Source organism: Rattus rattus, chromosome 1 (assembly GCF_011064425.1).
Source record: "Rattus rattus isolate New Zealand chromosome 1, Rrattus_CSIRO_v1, whole genome shotgun sequence".
In the NCBI taxonomy this organism is placed as follows: Eukaryota; Metazoa; Chordata; class Mammalia; order Rodentia; family Muridae; genus Rattus; species Rattus rattus.
Window position 1 is genome coordinate 2,333,601 of NC_046154.1, and position 21,607 is coordinate 2,355,207.

At 41.6% G+C, this 21,607-nt stretch overlaps 1 protein-coding gene across 9 annotated transcripts in view; it reads left to right on the plus strand.

The window, feature by feature from the left end:
* Window positions 1-21,607, plus strand: part of Rnf38 (ring finger protein 38) — a 107,507-nt gene that overhangs the window by 54,169 nt on the left and 31,731 nt on the right. For 3 of the 9 annotated variants that reach the window (XM_032891446.1, XM_032891455.1, XM_032891464.1), the window contains exon 1: window positions 14,453-14,746. The exons of 3 other annotated variants lie outside the window; for them this stretch is intronic. In XM_032891446.1, the coding sequence (XP_032747337.1) occupies window positions 14,738-14,746 (9 nt within the window). In that variant the 5' untranslated portion in view covers window positions 14,453-14,737. 3 more of the 9 variants (XM_032891502.1, XM_032891519.1, XM_032891474.1) reach the window with 2 other exon arrangements.

Below are 21,607 nucleotides of genomic sequence, written 5' to 3' on the forward strand. Positions count from 1 at the left end.
GGCTCTCTCCTCTCTCTGCGTCATCTTGGCAGGCAGCAGTTTTGTTGCTAATTAATACAGCTTAGGAATGCCTTTATTAAGGCAGTCACAGGTTGGTAGTGAGAAAAACTACCTGTGTTGGATGGTATCTGAGGTTCTCGCTAGGTGTAGCAGTTCTAAGTGGAGGGCAGGCAGGAGCTGAGGGTACCTGGACTGTCAGCTCACTAATAGTCAGGAGAGCGCTAGTTAAGGAGCCAATTTCAACAACCCCCAAAATTGTATGAAGGCAGCCTCTTAGGGACATGTGTGTTGTTCATGAATCTTGAAGTCCCTTGATTATATAAAGTTTCATTAGCTTAAAAATCAATTTGAAAAATTGAAGCAGTGTTTATCCATTTTAAAAAGCAGTTAGGAGTAGGGTAGATACCTTGTCTGAAGTGATTAGACTGGAAATGATTCAGATTTTAGAATATTTCACAGACTTCGTTCTCGGACATAGTTAATCTACATGTTGTTTACCTTTTATTTAGAGTGCGTACGTCTGCATGTGTGGGTGTGCACCAGGCATCTTTACCAATTAAGCAAGTTTGTTGCCAGCCCCTCTGAAATTTTTGAGTACCTCAATGGCTCGATAGGGGAAAGTAAGTACTTCTGAGAAACTGAGCTGGAATTCCAAGAACTGGTGTAAAATGGCTACTGTGGTGGTGCACATCTGTATCCCTGCCACAGCTGAATCCCAGCATCCCCATGGGAGGATCCATACCACATGAGATGAAGTGGCAGGAAAGAGAAACGCCCGCCTCAGAGCAAAGTAGACTGAGACCAAATCCCCAGGGTTCTCAGGGTTCTGCATGTGTTCCTCAACCCTAGTCCCTCATATGCACCCACTTACACACATACACACACTCACTCACACACAGAGCCCAGTCACTCAGACCCACACACAGTGACTCACACACACTCATGCACACACGCATCCAAGTCACTCATATACTCGCCTACTTACACACGCGCGCACACACACACACACAGCCCAATCACTCACACTGACCCAGACACACTCATCCCCCAAAGTTTTTTAAAAGTGATTTATTTAGATTTTTAGTATAGAGCTGCTAAATACAAATTGTAGAAATAAAATGTGTAATTTTAAGTAAAACGAGGAAAGCAGACAGTGCCAGAAAGCCTCACTCGTCCGTGAGACTTTAAGTAACGTCTAAAGTGTGGGATATGAATGAAGGCAAACAAGTAGAATGACATTACAGAGCTGGCTGGTTATAGAAAATGTGAGCCTCAGGGTAGTTTATTAAGAAATAGACTTTGTTAAAGAACAGATTTTCAGCCCTGTGTTTTCTACAAGAAATAGACATACAACAAAATGGCACAAAAATTGATCATTCCAGATAAGCAAGGAGAAGGCATGTGTGCCGGGTGTGATTCCCTGCACTCGGGAAGCTAAGGCAGGGGACTGGGGACTGCGAGGACAGCCCGTGCTGCATGAGCCTGTGGCTCGGGCGATAAGCTAAGATAGCATGTGGGTGTGAGCACAGAGAACGTGAAAGGCCCCTTTGGACAGAATCTCATGTGACTTCGGTTGGTGGTCAATTTCTTAGAATTCTCCCTCAGCCTCTCAAGTGTAAGAATTAAAGGGTCTCATGCTACCCAAATAAAGGCGACATTTTTAGTAGGATTAATATAATTATTAATCTGTACAAAAGCATAGTTAATGTAGGACCATGAACCAAAATATATTTGATATTAGGGCACATATTTTCTGTTAATGGTTAGTGACTCATAACTAACCCCCCAAGGCATGTCATAGAAAATTCTAATTTTGTTTCTGCCTTCGAGCTGGCCATAAAGGAAATTTTTGACCTACTTTATGTGATACAAGTGGCAAGGGCCTTCATTCTCCAAAACCACGAGGAAGGGCATGCGTAAGAATTGGGAGAAAGTTTTCAACCAGCAGTAGCTCTTCAGTATACCTCACTGGCTACGGCATTGCTGCTGTGCAAGTTAAGACTACCCGAGATCCGAGCAACCAGGCTGAGACCTAGTAACGTTAGGGAATGGTTGCCCATGCTCTTGTCATTCCTCCACAGTGATATCCCTGAGAGAATCCAGTGGCCAGGCTTGGAGTACTTCCAAATAGAACACTTTTGTAGAGCATTCACCCAGAGGGTAGGGAAGCTCTGTGTCCCTTCCCTCAGCGGCAGCCTGTCATCTCTTTGTCTCTATACTTTTTGATTCGAAGCTAAGCATGTGTTTCTCTGAGTTCTGTAATCCAGTTAAGTAAATTTATCAAACCTGGGAGTGGATCGTGGGCAACCTAGTGTATATCTGGGTGTTCAGAAGCCAGCATCTAATATGTGAAGTGGTGCACACCTGAGGCCGGCCTGCTCTACAGAGTGAGTTCTGAGCCAGCCAGGGCTCCATAATAAACTCTGTTTCAAAACAAGTCACAGAACCCCTCAAGTGCCAAACAAGTAAAGAGCCGTGTAAGGAAGGGCTCCAGGTTGAGCCCCGAGCCTGTGGGATCTGACACTATGGCCCAGTAGGAGACAGACAGACAGACCTGAGGGGAAGCTGGGCTGCTGCAGGTTTGCTTCTTTGTTGGTAGGGAAAGATCCTTATCTTTTCTGTGATACTGAGATTAGAGGCAAAACAAGTTTCTTTTTCTTTCTTACTCAGCCCCAGTATTTAAGCCAAAATCAGTTAAAACAGTAAGAAGAAAGTGATAAAAGCCCAGATATAAAGGTGTACTTATGCTGTAGAAGGGGGGTTACCACTCCAGGTTAGTGTGCTGGCACAGTATAGTCTATTCAGTAGATTGCCTGAAAGGCTCTTTATAGTGTCTCACCGTCTCTTACATGATGTGGCTAGAGTGGCTGACAGTCTTCTCAGCAGGTCTCGCTCAGTGCTGCGTTCTCATCAGGAACCCTGACCAAGGAGGGTGGCTTCTTTCACGTCCATGCAAGTTGTTGGCAGAATCCATTTCTCTCAGCTGTGACTGAGATCTGACCTCTTACATCAAAGCAGCATAGGTTCTAGGGGGCTACCACATGCTGTCATGTGATCACAGCATGCCTCTCTGCTAAGACAGACCCGAAGACCTTCTCTAGACAGCTCAGATGGGGTGTTGTGTAATGTAACATGATTGCAGGAACGACATCACCTCATTTTTGCCATGTTCTTGTAGCTAGACATCAGCCACAGGTTTCCAGTGTGCTCCAGTGAGAGGGGATTCCACAAGGGCAGTGGCTCATTAGTGACCACCTCAGGAGATGCCTGCAGTTGAAGGGGGGAAATTGAGATAAAGAATTTGAATAATACAACTAGCAAGCTGATATATTAGTACCTATAATGTTTATTTAACATGTTAAAATTTTAGCCACAACTTTATTGAGAGGTAATTCATCTGGCATAAAACATAGCGCTTTAAAGTGTATGTGTGTGTGTGTGTGTGTGTGTGTGTGTGTGTGTACACATACCATGATGAAGGTCAGATGACAGCTTTCAGGTCTAAGCTATCTCCTTTTATCATGTGGGCCCAAGAATCAAACTGAAGTTGTCAGGCTTGGTGGTGAGTCCTTTATCCATGTAGTCATCCAGCTGGCCTGCTTTTTAGGATTTTCAAAAACGTGTACAACTAGATCCTCACCATCTGATTTTAGAACATCCTCAAACTCTACCCCACACCTCTCACCCCCATCCATCAACAGACAAACTTGTCTTGGTCAGGGTTTTACTGCTGTGAAAAGAAACCATGACCAAGGCAACTCTTACAAAGAACAACATTTAATTGGGGCTGGCTTACAGGTTCAGAGGTTCAGTCTGCCATCATCAAGGCTGAAGCATGGCAGTATCCAGGATGCATTGTTCAGGAGAAGCTGAGAGTTCTGCATCTCCATCTGAAGGCTGCTAGCAGAATACTCACTTCCAGGCGGCTAGGATGAGGGTCTTAATAACCCACACCCACAGTGACACACCTACTCCAGCAGGGCCATACCATCTAATAGTGGACCAGGACATAGACAAACCATCACAGAACCCAAATCCATGATCTGTAGCAGTCACCTATCCTTCATTTCCTCAGTTACTAACAACTGCAAGGAGATGTTTTATCTTCTGGGGTCCTATGGGTAGAACCCAGGCTTTTGTGAATACTAGGCAAATAGTCTACCTGACCCTCTTTCAGTAATACATAGATTTTATATAGTATGCAACCTTTTGTGTCTGGCTTTTCTCACTGTGCGATCCTTTCAAGGTTTATACTACAGCATAGATGAGTACTTTATGTCGTTTAATGGGTGAATAATATTTGCTTGCACAGCTATAACACTTTATTTGCTCATCAGTTGGTAGACATTAGGATTGTTTCAATATTATAATATGATAATGATACTGTGAACATTTGCATGTATTTGTTTCTTGGTCACATGATAGATTTTTAATATTTTCAGGAACTAACACTTTTCCAAAGGGCTATCTATACCCTTTATATTCCCATCATGAGTGTATGAGCATTCACATTTTCCTACTTCCGTGCCACATGTTTAGAGTGTCGTTTTGGTTTTTTTGCCTGTTTTTGAGACAAGGTTTTTCTGTGTAGCCTTGGCTGGCCTGAAATTCACGTTTAAAACCAGGCTGTATATGTATACAAAAAAGTTGTTTTAAAATAAATTTCTTTATGGTTTATTTTCACACACACACACACACACACACACACACACACACACACACACACACACACACACACACAAACCCAGGCTGACCTGAACTAAGAGATTGACTGCCACTGCCTCCCAAGTGGTGGCATTAAAGGTACACGCTACCACTGCCCAACTCAGATATGTTTTAAGTTCTAGTCATTCTAGTGATTGAGAAGTAGCATAATTAATTTTATTGTATTGCCAATAATGAACGGTGCTGAACGTTTTCCTGCTCTTTCTGTCACTGTGGCAGAATCCCTTGACAGACAACTCAAGGGAGAAAGGATACTTTGTTCCACAGTGGGAGTAGATCATGGTGGAGAGGTCACAGCTGCAGGAACATAACAGCTGGTTATATTGTATTCATAGTCAAGAAACAATGACAGATGAATGACTTGCTCAACTAATTTTTTACTTTTATGCAACCAAGGGAATAGTGCCACCCACAGTGGGTTGATCTTTTACCTCCATTATTCTAATAAGATAATTCCCTACAGGTATGTCCAGAAACTCATCTCTCAAGTGATTCTAAATCTTAAGTTGATTATTTTTCCAATAGAGATATATGTGCTTTGGTGCACATGTGGAGATCAGAGATCAGTTTTCAGGAGTTAGTTCTCTCCTTCCACAATGTGAATCCTTAGACTCAAACCCCGCTTGTCAGATTTGGCAATTTAATATTCTGTTAGTTTTACATAATCTTTCTTGGCCTACATGGAATTTATATGAAATTTATTTGATATTTGACATCATGCAAGTGGGTTTTTATTTTTTTTAAACATGGATTCTCACCTAGTTTTACTGTAAAATAGCTGAGGTATTGGAAGTAAGATATCGATAGATATCTTAAGATTGTTGTTGGCATTTTTGTCGGTCTTTAAACTATTGTTTGTTACATGACATTTATAAGACTGTTGGGACAAGAAATTGGAAGAAATAGTCATTTAGGATTTCTCTTGCTATGATAAAACATCATAAACAAAAACAATTTGGGGAGGAAAGGATTTTGTTTTGTTATAGAGGATCTTTTTGTGTATCTAACAAGCCTCGGGAACTGAGAATTATTTCTCAGTCTGTTCTATAAATTTCTCTCTTTTAAAATTTATTCTTCTCTCATATAATCCGTCCCAGCTGTGTCCTCCTCTCCTCCTAGAAAGGATTTACCTTACAGTCTGCAGTCCACCATCCAAGTCAGAGCAGGGACTCAAGACAGAATTGGAGACAGGAACTGAATGTTTTGTTTTGTTTTGTTTTCCCCGGAGCTGGGGACCAAACCCAGGGCCTTGCTCTTGCTAGGCAAGCGCTCTACCACTGAGCTAAATCCCCAACCCCCTGGAGACAGGAACTGAAGCAGAAGCCAGAGAGTAAATGCCTACTGGCTTGCTTCTCCTGGCTTGTTCAGTCTGCTTTCTTATAGCACCCAAGACCACCAGCCCAGGGCTATTATAGTCCACAAGGAGTTGGGCCTCTCACATCCTTAAAAAAAGCAAGGGAAATGTACAACAGGCTTGCCTAGAGGTCAGTCTGGTGGTGCATTTTGTCAACTGAGGTTCCTTCTTCCAAAATGATTCTAGCTCGTGCTATAAAACTAGCCAGAACACATGAGTCTTTTCATCAAAATAAAAATTGTTGAGAAAAACAAAAACATTAGCTAAAACAGGGGGACAGATTTTTAAAATATTTTTATTTACCCTATTAAAAATTGTACTCTTTTAAGCATTTTTATTTAAGGTTTCGATTTGTGTGTAATTAGAATTCTGCTTAGGCAACATTTCTTGAGATGAAACCTGGAAAGGTCTGTAGTGTGTGGCATAGACAGGAGGCAGCAGGCTTTGTGACTGTGTACTGAACATCACAGATGTCCATACAGTCACTCAGGGTTGGCTGCATTATAAAAATGTATCAGTAGCAGGAGCCACTGTCAGTTGATGAGCGAGTTACATTTCCTGTGTGTATGATACTAGGATTCTCTGTCTCAGTGTGTGTCAGCTGGACTAGTTGTGATTATGCAGATACATGAGATGCACTAAGATTCCCTAGGGAAAGCTTGTTTCTTCTCAGACACAGTGCAGTAACAAGGTGTTGCTGTGGGCCAGTTGACCAAGAGCATGCAGTAGTCTTGTATCCAGAACCTTCCAAGGAGCTCATTTCCATGCACTTCATTCAGTGATTACTTTTTTCCATGGTCATCCCTAAAACCGAGGAGCTACTGTCCATGCTGCTCTCTGCTCCTTGATTTTTTTTTTTTTTAAAGATTTTATTTATTTTATATGAGTACACTGTTGCTGTTTTCATGCACACCAGAAGAGGGCATCAGATCCCATTACAGATGGTTGTGAGCCACCATGTATGTCGTTGCTGGGAATTGAACTCAGGACCTCTAGGAAGAGCTGTCAGTGCTCTTAACCACTGAGCCATCTTTCCAGCCCCTTGATTTTTACTTAGACAAGCTTTTTGGTTTTTTTGAAGCATGTTTGTAAGTAAATTCATTTCACTCCCTATTTTACTGACTTTGATTACATTTTTCCTTAATGTCTGGCTGCTTCTGGCTAGTTTCATCAGTGTCTCCTCCTCAGGTATTTCTGGATCTCTGTCCTGAGTGTCTGGATTGTCTTTCCAGCAGGTCCTGTAACCTGGGGTCTTTTGCTTACTAGCTTTTACAGCAAGTTGCTGTTCACATTGCTTCCTTGAGTCCTTTTAGCTTAAGTGTGGACCCAGTCCCTAGGTTACTGCAGTTCATATAAACCACAATAAAGCCACTGGGATTTAACAGATGGGCATTATGACGAAGAGAACTTATAATTTGGGTATGAAATTTGACTGTTTGAAAAGTAAACTGGGCTGAATTCAGCTTCAGGGCTTTTCTCCTTGATCTCAGGCTCAGGCTTGGCTTGCTGCAGTCCCTGGGGTTATCCTTTCTTTGCATAAGAGTACCCTTAAATGAACACTGCCATTTTCTACTACAGAATACACACTAAATGCTGTGCATTTACTCTTGGTTACAGTAAAAAAAAATAAAAATGTGCAGTCTTTTAGGAGACAATACAGATTATATCTAGAAAAATGTGAAGCACATATTCTTTGAACAGCAGCTCCATTGCTACAAATTTGCTTTTATGGATATATTTTCAAATGTATGCCAAACTACACATTTTACAAGACTTCTCACGCTGTCTTTATGGATGTACTTGTTTGTGCTACTTTATTGGGTTCTTATGTATATTACCCTTCCAACCCTTCCTCCACCCTAATCCCTTCCAACACCACACTAGGTAGGGGAGAAAGATTACAGGGGTTGGGGGTGTAGACCTCTTTAGTCTGCTTACTGCTATCCAAGGTCCTTGCAGAAGCTCCAGTCACAGTCTCTTAACCGCAGCAGTGGGAACCAGCGGCCGCCTCCTCAGAGTAGCCAGGGCCCCTCTTGGGGTTCTGGCACTTATACCCTCTGAAAAGTTCCCAGAATTCCAAAGGTAAACTGTCTGCAGCTGGACAAAAATCACACCCCTCCTAGTACATGAGACAAATCATAGATACCTGGGATTAAAACAAAAACATATTCATAGTGAATTTTAAAGAAATCAAACTTTTCATGTTTACGATAGTGGAACACTAAAATTAAAATTTAACACATCTGTTGTTAGTTTCTTCCTGTGTATATAGTTGTATATCTGTAACCTCTGTGCTCTAATGGGGAAAGGAAAGGGGACAAGAGAACCCCTAGAAGCTTTTGGTCCCATCTTCCTGACATAGGCAACTGCAAAAACAAAAGACCACATTACCCAACATGTGTGCTGTGCTCTCACATATAGTGAATGCACACAGATACACACAAAAAGACATTTTAAAAGGACAGGCAGATCATGTAAGGTCTGCTTCAGGGTCAATTCCTGCCCACACATACTGTCCCTGAGAGGATTATGCTGCACCATTCGTGCTTGTGCTCTTGGCTCTTGGCTCTTTGCGTCTCATATGCTGTCAGTCTCTGTTTTTCTGTCCTGTTGGTCCAGGATATGCAGATTTAGTCTTTTTTCCCCCTGGCTAATACAGCTTCTCAGTCAGGGTTTTCTTTCACCCCTGTCTCAGCTCCACTGCCATATTTTTTTTCATTATACCACCTCTGTAGTCTCTCAGTGCACAATTGGAACAGCCAAAGCATAGTAGGTCCCTGACTGCTAAGACTTTGAATGGGCCTGGATTTGGATGGGTCTTTGCTGCCCCCTTCTGGTTTTTAGAAGCTCTAATTGAAAGTTGCTGCTAATTACACTTTTCTGTGCACATTTCTGGGTGAAACTGTATATATGGATTGTTTTGTAGTTGATCCAGTCTTGGCCTGCTTGTAGATGCTCCAGGCTGTTTTATTCAGCCATTACATTTCTTTCACTTAATTTTAGTGGAAAAAATACTTGTAGGGAGGAGAGTGAGCAAAACAAGTTTTTATAAGATTTATTTATTATTTACAAGTACACTGTAGCTGTCTTCAGACACACCAGGAGAGGGTATCAGATCCCATTACAGATGGTTGCGAGCCACCATGTGGTTGCTGGGATTTGAACTCAGGATCTCTGGAAGAGCAGTCAGTGCTCTTAACAGCTAAGCCATCTCTCCAGCCTGTAAAACAATCTTTTTAAAGTTTTGAAGTATTTTGTTGTTGGTGGGTTTATTTTCCTGTCTCCCTTCCCCCTTCCCTTAGTTTTTATGCCCTATTTCTCTTTAGGAGCTTGCCTGCTGAAAAAAATGGAATTACTTCAGTGGGATATTTACTTATCAATTAGAATATTGACTACATGTGGCGTGTAGTCTTGCAATCTCTTGCCAGATTCCATTAAGACTCAGCATTGGCTTTAGGAAGTTTACTTTGTGGGCAGATACATAACTGCAAGGCAGAGTGGTTAATACATTAGAGCACAAGAAAGGCCACTAGCTCAGGAATCACTGGGCTAGTTGGATTGGCCTTAACATCAGGACATCTGCAGTGGATGTGAAGACAGCAGTTTAATTGCTGACAATGTTAATTGTCAGAAATCAGAGGTTTCCAATAATGATGCCTGATCCCATGTCTCCTTAGGTAGGTTTCTCCATATGAATGTTTCTTCAGTGTTAGGACTTTTTTTTTTTCTTTTAAGTTTTGAGACAGGTTCTTGGTATGCAACCCTGGCTGGCCTAGAACTCACTCTGTACTCAACTTGATTTCATGGAGATCCACTTATCTTTGCTTCCCAAGTGCTGGCACGAGAAAGAAGTGTGGCATTATGCCTGGTTAGACAAGTGGTTCAAGAGCATTTTAAAATCATGTGTTTAATATCTTAAAACAGGAAATGACCTTTGAATTCTTTGCCATCCAGCATAGACACCTGTGACGAGTAGAAATAACTGTCTTCAAGGAGCTCACAGTTCCATGGAGGAAATAAATATTTCATAAAATTGCATTTTTATTATAGAAGTATTTAAACAGATAAGAACTTCTATAGCCATAGTCTTTTTTTATAGAACAGGTCTTCAGATAACCATTATTGTGATATCCTTTAGTATAAAGTAAATTGACCTGAACAACAAATTTTACATTTACCATTCATAGAACTAAGAGCACTTCTCCAAGCTTGTAGTTATGTACGTACTTGGAAATATATTTATAATGCTTTCCAATTCACATGATTGGAATGTAGTTTTTCTAAAAGCAGCTTGTGAGATCTTCATGTCTTTGGGTCTGTATGTCAGTCTGCCCTAATATTACAGTTTTCTTCTTAGTTAGAAATAAAGGCTAACATTCTTGCTCTTCCTCTCTTCCCTTTCTGTCCCTTCTCTCCCTATTCCCCTCCCAGCTCTCTCTCTCTCTATGTGCTCATGGCCTCTACTTTTTTCTCTCTCTCTGTCTGTCTCTATTACTCTTCAACTCTTCTGCTCCATGCCCTAAACAAACTCTATTCTATATTTTTAAAAAAAAAAGAAAAAGAAGAGCTAAGAATCTAAAAAATTTTAATTCCACGTATAGATTGATAGTCAGTGAATTTTCCAAATGTTTAAAGAAGGTATAACAGTGGTCCTACAGTTCTTCATTTCTAGAGCACAGGAAAGTGGGAGAGACTGACTCTGATATTTTCTAAGGCTAACAAAAATATTTGTAATAAAACCTGATGTAGGCATTAAAAATGGAAAATTATATTTGTGGACAAGGACGAAGAAGAAATGTCCTAAGGAATAGAAACAGTCCGGGTTGGGGATTTAGCTCAGGGGTAGAGCACTTCCCTAGCATGCAAGGCCCTGGGTTCGGTCCTTAGCTCCGAAAAAAAAGACTAGAAACAGTCCAAACCCATCAGTATTTTAAAGGGACAATAAGACCACCAAAATGGATTTACTAGCAATATAAATTTGGTTTAATAGACAAAATCCAACTAATGCAACTTATATATTAACCAAAAAATATAGGCAATGAATATTTTGGTGAAATTAAACCACCATTTTAATGCACTTTCAGCAAATTAGAAATAGAAGACACTACTTTATTTCCCTGAAATACCCTGAAAATACCCTGAAAACGCTAGGCCCAAATGACCACAGTTGTCTAGTGGAGATTTGATAGGAAAAAACAAGGTCGTTCCATGGCTGTTCGCTCTGACTGGGTGTGCTTACCAGCTGGTACAGAAAGGCAGTTAGGGCATGAATATGTTTGGAAGGAAAAAAAGTTTTATTTTTAGCTGAATATACAGAATTTAAACAGCATTGTTTATTTTAAAAAGCCTCAAGGGTTGCTATTAACTAAATAACTGAATTAGAAAAGTCAGAACTGAAATGCAAGATAATTACAGAGTATTTTGAAGCATGATCGAGATCACTTCTGAGCAGATAGGCGGCTTCCTCTTGCTCAGCTCAGGTGTTGGAAGACTTGCCATTGTCAAACCAACCTTGCCTCTTCATTTATCTCCAGAGTCAGTGAAATCCTAATTAAAATTCCATTTGCCCCTTTTCTTTAGAATTATTAAATTTTTTATTGAAATTCAAAAGACAACTGTGGACACGATTTCTCAACCCAGAAGTACAATCCATGAGGGTGATAAAGAACGTTGTTCTTTTTGAGACTGTCTTGTACACAGCCCAGGCTGGACCAGAGTTTTTAATCTGCCTGCCCCTAGCTTCTCAAATTTGAGGTCAGAGGCATGGGTTACTACATTATGTGTATATCTAAACATTAGTGTATGCCTAAATGAAAAAGGAAGTTCATAGCTCTTAGAAAAAATTCCTTAATCATCTCCATAAAGGAAAAGATAGATAGGCATGTGTGTGTATTGTTGGGGAGGAGGTTTTGGATGACTGCTCTTACTTCTTCCTGTTAGAAGAGTGGGGCCCTGGGCCAAGAGCTCAGTAATAACCACCAGATACATTTGGAGTCCACTGCAGTACTCCCCATTTCATAGGCAGTGATCTGATGAAGGAACTGCGCCTTCTTGACATCTTATAGTTGTCAGGAAGACAGTCACAATCTTCACCTGACAAGACAACCACTTTTAAAGGGCAGCCTTAAAGCTCTTGCCACAGCAACAACTCTTCCTTATGCTGGATATGCAGCTTTAAGTTGTTAGTTCACTGTATGTTCTGATTACATACATTTCAAGTGCTGTACCACATGGATACCTTCTGGGCCGTGCAGATGTAGAAAATTCCCATTACAGAAAGGTTTTTTTGGTTTTTGGTTTTTGGTTGTTTGTTTAAGCTCTCCAACAGGGCTTTTTGCCATTGTGGAAAAAGACAGCAAGCAGAGCTTTTTAGCTGAACTACTGTTGAATAACTACTCAGACATAATTTCAGCCCCACCATGTTAGATAGTCTGCTGTCTCATGAAAAGCATGCCCTCTTCCTGTGTTTTTATCAGTATCAGACTTGGGGGTTAAAGCATTTAGAAGCTGGGTGTAGTGTTGCACACCTTTAATCCCAGCAGTCTAGAGGCAGAGGCAAATGCAACTCTGAGTTCAAGGCCAGCCTGGTCTAAGAGTGAGTTGGAGGTGGGGGGCAAAGACAAGAGGAAGTTCCATAGTGGGAGTGTAGAACTGAGGCGAGGGAACACTGCATAGGGATCTATTGTCTTTTTCCAGCTTCCCTTAGGGTTAGAATTGTACCAGAATTGCTAGAACTTTGCTTCAGCAGTTGCTAGGCACCTTTAAGAGTGAACCTTGAAATTAGTCACAATAGAGCAGTGGCGCTCAGTCTGATACTGGTTGACAAATGTACATGATTACCATATGGGTCTTTCATAAACAGAATGTATATGATCCAAAAAGATTCTGAAACATTTTAGTGTTGCTTTTCTTACCCGAGGCCACTGACCCAGAGAAGGAGGGAAGGGTTAAGCCCTCTGAAGGTAGAGTCTGGGCTCCATTACTTTACCTTCTGTCCTCTTAACCCCTCCCCCTTCCTGTTTATTCTTACCCTCCTCCTACCCCCACCTTCCTTCTACGACTCAAGGTTTTTAGACCGGATTTTAATACAGTAGCCTAGGAGGACCTCAAGCTCCCAGAAGTCCTTTTTCTCAGCCTTCCCAGGCTTTGAGCCTACCATGCTCTGCTCAGCCTGGGTTTTCTGCTCATCGATCCTTTAACATTTAATAAACTTTAAAAGAAACTTCTAATTTCTACCCACTCAAAAAGCCTATCCTCCCATAATTCCTAATGGTATTGAACAACTCCTTTCCTTGTATTTATTGATCTAGTATAGGGTTTGTATTCTCTATTGGATCTCGAACTCAGTAGTGAGCCAAGGCTTCATTTACTTACTATTTGAACTTCAACTTATCTCAGAAAAGTCAGAGAATTTGTCACAATCGTCCTGGGGGTTGGACAAATTAGATACAAGCCTGCTTGCCCTGTTTTGAGACCCAAGTGTGTGCGTCAGTAAAAATTCCTACTTCTTCGGTCATATAAATGCATACATACTATATTGTGAGGTTTACTGCTTTACCGCTGAGTTTTTGAGTTGCTGGCGGGAGCAGAAGCTGCCGCAGCGTTAGGCACTCCCTGCGTTGGAAGACGCTGCCCCACCTCCCCACCTCCCCACCTTTGCTGCCTGCGCTAGCCAAGCGAGTGAGCTGGGCGGGGCTGCGCAGGGGCGCTGCGCACCGGCTCTGTTGCCGGAACTGGCCCGAGCGGCCTGGACGTGCGCGGCCCCGCCCCCGCGGGTGGAAACAAAGGGGGCTCGGCGCGGGGGAAAGAGGCGGAGCTCTCCGGCGATCCTGCGCTTGGCTGGCGCTAGGTTTGTGCAGGCGAGGGGAGGGGCAGGCGTCCGGAACTCAGATGAGGAAGTCTCTCGGGTTTTGTCGGAAGCCTAGCGCTCTGGGTTTCGCCTGCGCGCGCAGCGCAATCTACTGCGCCGGCGCGGCCCGCGCTAGTCTTCGAGCGCTGAGAAGGGGTGCAGTGGGGTGGATTGGGGCGGGGCCCCCTCGTGCGGCTGGCGGGCGGGCCTCCGGAGGCCGGGGCGGTTGGGACGGCAGGCGCAAAAGATGGGGCCTCCGAGAAGCTAGCCGGCTCCTTCAGCGCCGGGCGTGGAGCCGTGGTTTTCTGGAGAGGCCCGTGTGATGGTGCCAAGAGGAAGGAAGCGCCTTGACAGCGCCTCAGTCGGAACCCGAGTTCCGAGGGCAAGGACGATCGGGGACGGCGGCCCTGGCGAGCTGGCCGCCGGCAGGGCGAGCAGTCACAATAGGAGGCGGCGGCCCGGCCCGGAGCGGTGGGAGCAGCCCCGCAGGGCGGAGCCTCCCCTCGCAGGTACTGGCGGCGACGGCCGTTGGCTCCCGCGCGAGGGCGGTACTGGCCGCGGGAGGTTGGGAGCCGGCGGGCAGCGCACGGCGGACGTTTCCCGGCAGCCTGGCGCTCTTTGTTCCCGCGGCAGCGGGGAGCCGGCCCGCCCCTGCCTGGACGAGACGCAGGTGAAATGATGATGTCACTTGGGAGAACTCAGAACCCGGTTGGAGGGGTCCCCTCTCGCGGCCTCCTACCTCCGCGGGTTTCTGGACAGGCTCCGTTTTGTTCTCAGTGGATGGAAGTTCTTCCTTTCAGGGCTGAAGAATGAGAGAGGTTGGTTTTTAAAACGGGAGTTTTTCGGGTTACCGAAAGCCAAAGAGAACTAAGTTGTTTTTTTTCTTTCTGTATCATCCAATGTAGACAACGCATTTGTTTTCCAGACCATTCAGTAAAAGTTAACGTGCTAATTCTTCTACTATAGAGTTGAATACTTAAATATAGTCGTTGCTAGCATCGTAAGAAATGAGATTTCTTTATACGAGGTGGACATTGAAATGTATTCAGCACTCATACACAATACTTGGAATTCCTAAGTCTGCCACATACTGCCAGTTTTGCAATACTATTGTAGTAACATTTACTCATCGAAGTTTAAGTAGCATACATCTTTGTAACCAGAACTTAAAGAATTCCAATCACATTTGAATCAGAGTCGAAAAAGCAAACGTTTGTTGATTATGGGGAACACACCAGTCTAATGGAGAAACTCAACTTGTGAGAAAAATGACACAAGATCAAACGTGTTGGATCTGGTGCAGAAATATGGAACACTCAAAGATGACAATTTTGAGTGGGAATTGTATCACTGAATTGTGCTCTTGAGATAGTTCCTTTTAGTTTATAAACATACTAGTATAATGTATTTTGCTTAGAAAACCTGCTCATCCTAAACCGCTCATTATAAGGTTCTACTTTAAAGTCAGTTCTGTAATTTTCTGTAGGAGTGAGTACTACTTATTCTACCAGAACTGGAGGACTTGGAGGATAGTGTTAGGTTCTGCTCCCAAGAGGTCTTGGCCTCACATCCTCTGTAAGTTATGAAAGAATTGTATTTTAAGTACTCTGATTGTTCGCTAGTGGTGTCTTACTTTATCCCAAAAGGCAGTTTGTATTTCTTGATTTTTTTTTTTTTCTTTTTAACAGTAAGTGTGTGTGGAAAGCTTGCCCTGTTGGTTGGGTGCCTCTGCCTCGTGGGCTCTGGAGGTTGACAAGTAAATCCCCAGCTTCGCCTCCACTGCCCTCACCTGCTGAGCATTTTGTCAGGCCCCGACCTAAACTAAGTTGGTAAATAGATCTGGTTGTGTGAGGACTTTTCTTTACTAGAGCAATCTGATCTTTGACAAAGATGGAAACAAACCGTTGTTTAGGGAGTCTGTCAGCGACCTAACGGAGAATACAGATCTCTTGTCCCTCTGCCCCAGCCTTGGATAAGTCTCTTAGTTAACATTACCAGGCTCTGTGATTATATTTTTACTTAGGTTAATGTGGGTGAGAAGTCTTCAAAATAAAAATCTCCAAAATGGTTAGATACTTGAGCAGTGTGGAAAGAAAGGCTGTTGAAGGTGCTTGTTGTCTGGACTTCTGTTTCGTATCTTGTGCTGCCGTTGGTTTGGAGCACTGTTTTGTAATCTCTCTTAATGGGAAGGTAGTTCTTGATTAGTCTTGATTGTTACATGGTGTCTCTGGGGCTGCTTACAGATTTTCTGCTTGTTTTTGAGTTAGGTGCATATAGGAATATGGCTTTGCTCCAGTCATAGATTGTTTTCAGGTTCTTTCCAGGGAACACAAGCATTGCAGTGTTCACTTGCACATAGAGTTCTGGTTCTATTCCATCTATCAGTAGACATTAAATACATATTATGACATTGACTAAAGGAACTAAATGAATTCTTTGTAGTAAATGTAAACAAATGAAGTACAGGGCTGATGTACACAGCCTCGCTTCTTCCCGGTTTGTCTGTCCATACTACCTAGTTGTGTGTGTCTCACCTCTCTCTTCCCTGCCTTTGTGTTGTGGAACTCTGGACTGGGGAAAGGAGAGGGGCAAGTAGTAGTCTTTAGTTGTTTTTACCAACCTTGGTTTCGAATGCTTCCCAAAAAACATAACTACCCGGTTTGTCTTAACTCAAAAATGGAAATAAATTTTACTTAACACATGAGTCCCAGTGTTAAACAATAGTGATCACCTCTTCTGAACTACCCCAATTTTTACCTCAATTAGTGCCTAGTGGCTTTTCAAAACTGGCATACACATAAACAAGTTCTGAGAGGTTAGCGGCTAGCCTTAGGTGTTCCTTCTTAGCTACCGTCTTGAGATAGGGTCTTGCACACTGCTGCATACACTAGGCTAACTGACTGGTCAGTGTCATGTGTCTGTCTGTTGCTCGTTCACCACAGGAGCGTGGGATTACAGTTGCATACTGACTGTTCTTTCTGACTTTTGTGGGCTCTGGGGCTTGTAACTCAAGTTCTCAGGTTTGTGAGCCAAGCAAATTGTTCTGAGCCATCTCTCCAGCACCCTAAGTTTTTATTAGCCTGTTTAATTGTAATCAGATTCATAATGAACTTGTGACTTAGTCTGAAAAAGCTGACAGTTGTATCATTGGATTAGTTTGGGAAATGGTTCTCTCAATGAGTAGAGTATACCCTGTGGCATACACTGCTCGGTAATAGTAACAGCGCTAAACACAGATTATGGTTTCTGAACTAAAAGTTATCTCAGATTTATGATGTAGCATGTTTAACCATACTTTTGTTTTGTTCTAAACTTGTGTGTTGAGATGAGCTCTTACAGACCAGATTGGCCTCATTTCCTGTGTAGCTGAGGTTAACTGTGAACTTATGGCTCTCCAGAATTCTAGAATTACAATTTTGTGCTACTGTACTACAACTGTGACAGAACATTTACAGAATTACAGGATTTTGACCTCTTTTGCTTCAGAGCACATACTTTAGATTTAGTATTTTTGTGATTTTGCTTTTTGTTCCACAATTTATTACATTTGTTTATTTCCAGGAAAGTTGGTGGAACTGAGGGGACCATTGTAATAACCAAATTAAGTCAGACAAATGTGGCATGCTTTCTCTGAAGAAAGACAATTAAGGAACAGAAAGAGTGGGGACATGAAAGACAGGAAGGCAGGCATAATTTATAAATGTATAGAAATGTCACAAACCTAATTTAACTACATCAACAATTTATAATAGATTTGTTGAAAGGATTAAAGAAAAAAAAATCCACCAAGAAATAAAAAGTGATTAAGGAAAGAAAGTACTGATAAAAATTATAAACTTAAAATTTTACATTTACTTTATGTGTTCCTCACCTGTACCAGGTGTATTTGTGGATCCTAGGGATTGAAGTCCGGTTTCAAGTAACATAATTTGTAAAATGTACATTATTTGGTACTGTCCTGGAAGTTGTGGTGCACACCCTTAATCCTAATACCAAGGAATCTGAGGCCGGATGCTTGTGAGTTTAAGGCCATTCTATGTCTTAAAATCAGACAAAAAAGCTAGTACAGAAGACTGTTAAATCTCTCTGCTTCATTCATTTTTATGGAAAAAAAAACCTAACTGAATGTAGTTGAAAGCTAACATTAGAAACAATTTTAGAAGGAACAGTATCTCCTTAAATCCTATTGGCACAATAGTGCAGTTGTGCTAATCTCTAAGACAAGGATTAAATTGTTATTGATGTATTAGCCGCCCAGAGAAGAGCCAAATGAAACAAAGTATAATGTACTAATGCACTGATGCTTAAAAGGTCTGTGTAAACATTAGTCTTCCTTTCCAGCCACACTGGTTGAATTTCATATAGTTACATGTAAACAGACTTTAAAAAGCAAGCTCTGAGATTACAGATTTTTACTCTCCTTTCCAGTGTGATTCTGTGTCATGTAGAAGCCTAAGCTTAACCAAATATCCCCAATGCTCAACATTTGTAGGTTAGAGACTAACAATTGTATCAGTTTAGAAGTGTGGTAAAACCTTAGTTCTAATCAAGGAAGAAACAGTGAAATTATGTCTAACAGTTTTTATAAGGTAACAAGTTTATTTTTAAGTAAGTGGAAGTATGCTTAAATTGATTTACAGACTAATGGCGGTCAAACTAAATGGTAAAGAACAGTGTTATTTTTGAAGCTGTTTAAAACTACAAAATGGATTAGGGAATTAGTAGAGTCTAAGAGTTAAGGTCCTGTTTGGTTTTTCTGAGGTGCATTACTTTTTAGTCAGTTCAGTTAACCTGTACAGTGTGTAAAGATCTGAGAGCCTGTCTTGGTTTGCTTCCTGTTGGTTTGATAAACAGTAACCAAAAGCAACCTTGGGAAAAAGTTTATTTCACTTATATATAGCTTATAATCCATCATGAAGGGAAGCTAGGGCAGGAACAGAAGTAGAGGCCATGGAAAATGCTGTCCATACTGTTTTGCTCAACGTGCTTTCTAACACAATCCAGGTCCACTTGTCCAGGGATGGTAGTGCTTGTTCATAATGGGCCTGGCCCTCCATATCAGACATTAATCAAGAAAATGCTTTATAGGCCTTTTAAAGATATATATGCTTGTCTTATTTATTTGAGATAGGGTCTCACTGTGTAGCTCTGACTAGCCCAGAACTCACAATGTAGAGCATGCTAGTCTTGAACACTAGGAGATCTTCCTACTGGGATTAAAAGCCCTGCCTATAAGCCAGTTTGAGGATACATTTTCTCTCTTGAGGTTCCCTCTCTAGATGAGACTGTAGCTTGTGTCAGGTTGACAAAACTAATCAACACAGGGCCCAGTTCATCTCCTGGCATGAAGTTAGCCATTAGCAGGTTGAGATTTTGTTTCAATTAAAAAAGTGGCATGGGAGGGGGTTCTGAGAAATCAAACACAAGGTTTGTGCATGCTAGATAAGTGCCCTACCGTTGAATAATATCCTAGCCCCATAAAATGTCTTAGTTTATGCTTCTGTAAAGGAAGTTTGAGTTCTGAACATTTCATTTTAGTAAATCCAGATGTATAGTATGTTAAGTTAGCTTTCTCTTGTATTTCTCTGATTACTTGGAATTTAACAAAAACCTGTTCTTAAAATTTACTTGTAGTGCACTTTAATCCCAGCTTTTGGGAGGCAGAGACAAACAGATCTCTTGTTCAAGGCCAGTTTGAGTTACTTAGTGAGACACTTCTCAAGAAAACCAACCAACCAGAAACCTTGTATGAGAAGTCCTGGTCTAAGTGAGTGGGTCTTCTGCTCAGTATCTGTCTTACCTGGCTGGAGCTCAAACTCTTTACTTGGTTGTTCTCTTTTGAAATTAGTGGTTGATAGATTATGGTAACTGCCCCAGTGCCTAGGGCTGCTATCCCCAGTTCCCTGCTCTATGCTCCCTTAGTTTGAAAGGCTCATAGAGATCTTCTCAAGAATGGCTCCGTCCTGTTTTTTAGGAACTTCCTCAGATTAAGTCAAGCCCTCTTAGGATGATCTCTCTTTCCTGATTAACTTAAAATCAACTGTTGGAATCTTGATTACCCTGAGATGCACTCCTACTTTGTCACACCCCCACCTCAAATCAATGGAATCTGCTGGAAGTATAGTGAGGGAGGATTATACATAAGTGATGAGAATTTATGGTGACATCTTAAATAGGAAGTCCGCTAATCATATTCTCCATACAAGTAAAACTATGAATTTACCGTAAGGATCAGTTCTGGTTCTGATCAAGCCCAGCACTGGTTTATTATGGATACTATAGGACTTGAATATAATTTCTTCCACCATATTATTTGCCTTTAGAGATAAATAGAAGAAAACTATTGTGAAAGCTCTTAGTATGACAAGAGCCAAGGGTGCCAGGGTTTTTTGTTGTTGTTTGTTTGTTTGTTTTTACTCATAATGATGGAACTCTTAATTTTTGAAAGGATCTAAGACTGAAGAATAAGGCTAACTGATTTCTGGTTTGCTAGCCAGGTGCTTGTGCTTTTGATTTGTAAAACTGACCATGATTGTTGACGGTAAATGGCCTGCTTAAAACACAGTACAGGGCCAGAGAGAGAGCTCAGCAGTTAGAACACTGACTGCTCTTTCAGAGGACTTGGAGTTTGGTTCCCAGCACCCACAGGCATCTCACAACTGTACATAATTCCAGTTCAGGGTATACAGTGCCCTCTTCTGGCCTCCAAGGGCACCTGGCACACATGTGGTGAACAGATAAAGACAAAACATCCATTTACTTTTAAAAAGGTAAAAAGCACTACAGATTTTATTTACTGTGAACATTAAAAAAGCCCTAAGATTGCCGGTAGAGTACTAACTAGAAGAAGAAATAGCTCTTTTGGGGGAGAATTTGTGACATTCCTTGCTGAATGAAGATCAAGAATGGCAAATATATCTCTAATCTATTTTTGATTTGTTTTTTATTTTGAGAAAGGACTTACTATGTAAGGCTGGCCTAGAATTTGTAACAGTCCTATCTTAGCTTCTGGAATTTTATGATTAGAGGCTCAAACTGCTTGCAAGGCTGAGTGAACTTTTTTACTTTTGATATGCTGGGAATCAAATCTTCCTTTTATTATCAATTCAATTATGTCCCAGTATTTTTCTGCGTGATGGTACTTAAATATCATACTATTTTTGGTTGCTTGTATCGTTTTGTCCTGCCCCTTTTCACGTTTATTTAATTAGGGTGGCACACATTTAATCCATGACACGTGGAGGTCAGAAACTTTTGGGAGTAAGTTCTCTTTCTCTATCCACTATGTGGGTTCCAGGCATCTAATCCAGGTCATCAGACTTGATGGCAAGACCTTTTACCTACTAAGCCATTGTGTTGGCCTTTGCTTTTTAATTAAAATAAGTTCATTGAGATTTTTATTTTTCAATCTTTATAGCTTAGTTCTTTAACATATATGTATGTAACTCTTAGCTTTTGGAAAACAGTAAATATCCCTTCAGCTGTGCATACTCATAAATGTAAAGAACATTAGCACGTTATGCTTGTAATACAGAGATAAACTATAGTATATATCCAGAATACACTGTGTAGTAAACTAACCAGTGTTCCTCTTTACTCACTTCTGAGGGATGGCAGTAGATCTTTGGCAGTGTTTTTGTTCTTACCACGTTTATGAGATTTATCCCACACTGACAGCA